Source organism: Oryzias melastigma, linkage group LG19 (genome assembly GCF_002922805.2).
Source record: "Oryzias melastigma strain HK-1 linkage group LG19, ASM292280v2, whole genome shotgun sequence".
Lineage (NCBI taxonomy): Eukaryota > Metazoa > Chordata > Actinopteri > Beloniformes > Adrianichthyidae > Oryzias > Oryzias melastigma.
In genome coordinates this window covers 2,958,916-2,962,197 of record NC_050530.1, presented here as the reverse complement: position 1 = coordinate 2,962,197, position 3,282 = coordinate 2,958,916, and the positions used below count along the sequence as shown (strand labels likewise).

At 44.2% G+C, this 3,282-nt stretch overlaps 1 protein-coding gene across 2 annotated transcripts in view; it reads right to left on the bottom strand.

The window, feature by feature from the left end:
• LOC112154150 (cAMP-dependent protein kinase type I-alpha regulatory subunit) overlaps positions 1-3,282 on the bottom strand; it is a 9,663-nt gene that overhangs the window by 3,455 nt on the left and 2,926 nt on the right. For both annotated transcript variants that reach the window (XM_024284866.2, XM_024284867.2), the window contains exons 3-9: positions 2,407-2,577; positions 2,245-2,336; positions 2,111-2,172; positions 1,996-2,042; positions 1,773-1,931; positions 1,637-1,697; positions 1,433-1,554 (exon numbers count right to left, since the gene is read on the bottom strand). In XM_024284866.2, coding sequence (XP_024140634.1) covers positions 1,433-1,554; positions 1,637-1,697; positions 1,773-1,931; positions 1,996-2,042; positions 2,111-2,172; positions 2,245-2,336; positions 2,407-2,577 — 714 coding nt within the window. The remainder of the gene's footprint in view (positions 1-1,432; positions 1,555-1,636; positions 1,698-1,772; positions 1,932-1,995; positions 2,043-2,110; positions 2,173-2,244; positions 2,337-2,406; positions 2,578-3,282) is intronic.

The window sequence follows — 3,282 nt, the reverse complement described above, 5'->3', positions numbered from 1 at the left end:
TTGAAAGTTTATTTTAGGTTTAAGTTGATTTATTTTGGAGTAATATTTCTGCCTTTTTATTATTCATGATTATGTTAAAAAGTTACAGTTTTAAGGTTTTAAAAATTAGCATTCTGCTAACTTTTTGGACTATTTTGGCTTTAATAAGATTTTTTAGGCTGAGGTTCTCTTTGGGAGTGACCAGGATGGATAGGATCAGGAATGAATACATCAGAGGGACAGCACATGTTAGAGGTTTTGGAGATAAAGTCAGAGAGGCCAGACTGAGATGGTTTGGACATGTTCAGAGGAGAGACAGTGAATATATTGGTAGAAGGATGCTGAGTCTAGAGCTGCCAGGAAAGAGGTCTAGAGGAAGACCAAAGAGGAGGTTTATGGATGCAGTGAATGAAGACATGAAGGTGGCTGGTGTTAGAGTGGAGGATGCTGAAGACAGGCTTAGATGGAGGAAACTGATTCGCTGTGGCGACCCCTGAAGGGAAAAGCCCAAAGGAAAAGAAGACTAAGATTTTTAGGCTATTTTGGAGTTTAGCTAATATTTCAGCGACATGTAAGCGCTTTGGGCTAATTTAGGCTTTTTTTTTGTTGCTTTTTAGGCTGTTTTGGAGTTAAGCTATTAGCTAGCTGTTTTGGCTAATTTAGCCTTTTTTCATTTTTTTTAGGATATTTTAAAGTTTTGGTATTTTTTCAACTACATGCTAGCTGTTTTGGCTAACCTACGTTATTTTAGGCTAATTTAGCATTTAGCTAATGTTTTAGCTTGCTATTAGCTTCAACGTTTTTAGCTATCAATTTCAGCATATTCAGTTATCAGCACTAGCATCTTCCGCTGCCAAATTCAGCTTACAGCATTCACACTAGCATTATCACAGGTAATGTTATATATCTAGCTCATAACTATGCTAAAAAGTTATTGGTTTTAAAGTTTTGAAAATGTCGTTTTATAGAGCATGTAGTTCAGTCTTACTTTTGTTTTCCACTTAAATATTTCCTAAATGATCACTAGTAAAGCTCTGTGAATTTTCTAGGGTTAAAACAAACACACAGCTGCAGTGGTTAAAGCGTAACCAAACAATAAATCAACATTTTTTTGGCTGTTAACTTCTATAAATGGGGCTTTAAAAATGATGTGTGTTGCCAAGTTTTTTAAAATGTATAATAAACTTGTTTAATTCCTGAAATTATAGTTTAAAATCGTCTGTGTGTTGCCCCCTACAGGTTGAAACTCGGTGTTGCAGTTGAATTTATTGATTGGTCAACCCAGAAGTTTCCCGTCATCATGCTCTGATATATTGTAACTCTTCAACGGATTCTGAATCCGAATCCGCTGGACTTAAATCCATAAATGTTGGAGAGTTACAGCCGCTGATAACTTCTCAGCTCAAACTTCGGTGCAGAAATCGGATCAGTCTGATGAAGAGGAGCGAGCTACCTCCAGGATGATGAAGAACTCGTCTCCCGGCTCTCCCTGCACGACGATCTTCTGTCCGTCCTCGAACTGGACCGGCTCCAGGGCGTCGGCGACCGTCAGACGCTCCCACTTGTCCAGAGACTCTGAAAGCGCACAAGCGTCCCGATGAACAGACGGACCTTCACGCAGAACCAGAATGACGCGGAGAAGAAGAGAACAACCCACCTAAAATGGACACTTTCCTGAGGAACTCTTCGTACATCTTCCTCTTTCTCAAAGTGCTTCCCTACAGAGACAAAGAGCCGTGTCACTGGAGCCCGGCGCCACCAGAAGTGGGCGTGGCCTCAGACAAACCCCTCACCATGAGTATTCTCCGGTAGCTGTCTCTGTCGATGCCCCACAGCTTCACGTTGGTCTTGGCTTTGACCGTGGCCGCTCTGGGGGTGCCGTAGATCAGCGCCAGCTCTCCGAAGCTCCCGCCTTCGCCGATGCTGGTCACCCACTCGTTGTTCACGTACACCTGCGGCGGGACACGGGTCAGACAGGCGTCCTGGACAAGCTACACCCTACGAGCGGATACTCACATCCATTTCTCCCTGGTCGATGACGTAGAAATTGTCCCCTTCGTCACCTGTAAGAATCCAGAGCGTAAAACACAAACGTCCGACGCTCCTGCTGAACGTTTCCTCATCATCTCACCTTGAAGGATAACGGTTTCTCCAGCGATGTAGGTGACTGGAAACATTGCGTCAAAAATGTCACTGAAAGAAAAGAGTAATCTGATTATCCCGCCGTCCGGTCCTCAGACGTTCTCGGTGAGGATGAGGCGGTACCTCCTCTCGTTGTCGTCCAGATGTGCAAACAGGACGTTCTTCTCGATGGCTTTAGCCAGCGCCGCCATCGTTTTGTAGTCTTTAGGAATCACCTGGAAGAGCAGGAAGAAAGCCGGCGTGAGGACGACGTCTCCTCCTCCTCCCCGCTGATGGAGTCGGTACCTTTCTGACGTAGGAAGCGGCGTCCTCCTCCGTGTACACCTCGGCGCTGAAGGCGCCTCTCCGCCGGCGGCCCTTCACCACAGGGTTCATGGGGGGAGACACCTCTTCGTCGCGCGAGTCGGAGCGAGAACTGCTGGCCTTCTGCTGGTTCTGGATCTGCTTGGCCTCCTCCTTTAAGGCAGATAGAAGCGTCGGCGACAGAACCTCAGAACGACAGCGCTTCCGATTTGACTAGAAAACCAGATTCTGCCTTTTATGGCTTCGTTAGTCTGTTTTTTTTAACTCTCCTCAGCTGAGATCAAGTGACTAACTCAGCAAATGTGGTTTTATGCGTCTGGCAGAATGTCAACGACATGAGTGCAGAGAGCCCCCGCTCATGCCAGCCTGCAGGTTCTGCTCGTGAAGGTCTCCCTCAGTCCCTGACCAGGAACTGTTCTGTCAAGGACGAAGAGAACGTCCCGAATGACGAGTCTACCCAACAGCAAACGACTTCTTTTTAAGTTGAGAAACCCACCACTGAACTCTCATGACTTCCTGTTCATGTGAAGTTCTAAGAAAACTGTTTTAATGATATCTTCAGAATCGACTTTTTTTCAAACAGCGCCTCAAATAAAACCGTCTGAATGTGCAAAAGAACCAAATAAAGGAACAAAAAAAACTGAAAATTCAAAAGCTTGTTTTGTAAAAAGCACTTTAAGCCGAGACAGAATTAGCTGATATTTACTGTAAATGTTGATGGATTCGTTTGTTTGTCCAGAAGGCTTTTCTCTAAATGTCTAACAGATTGTAAATTAAAAAAAATCATGTAAATATTTGTTTAATTTATTTTTTTAAGCAATATGTATTTTTCAGGGATATACCAGGTCAAGAGTTTAG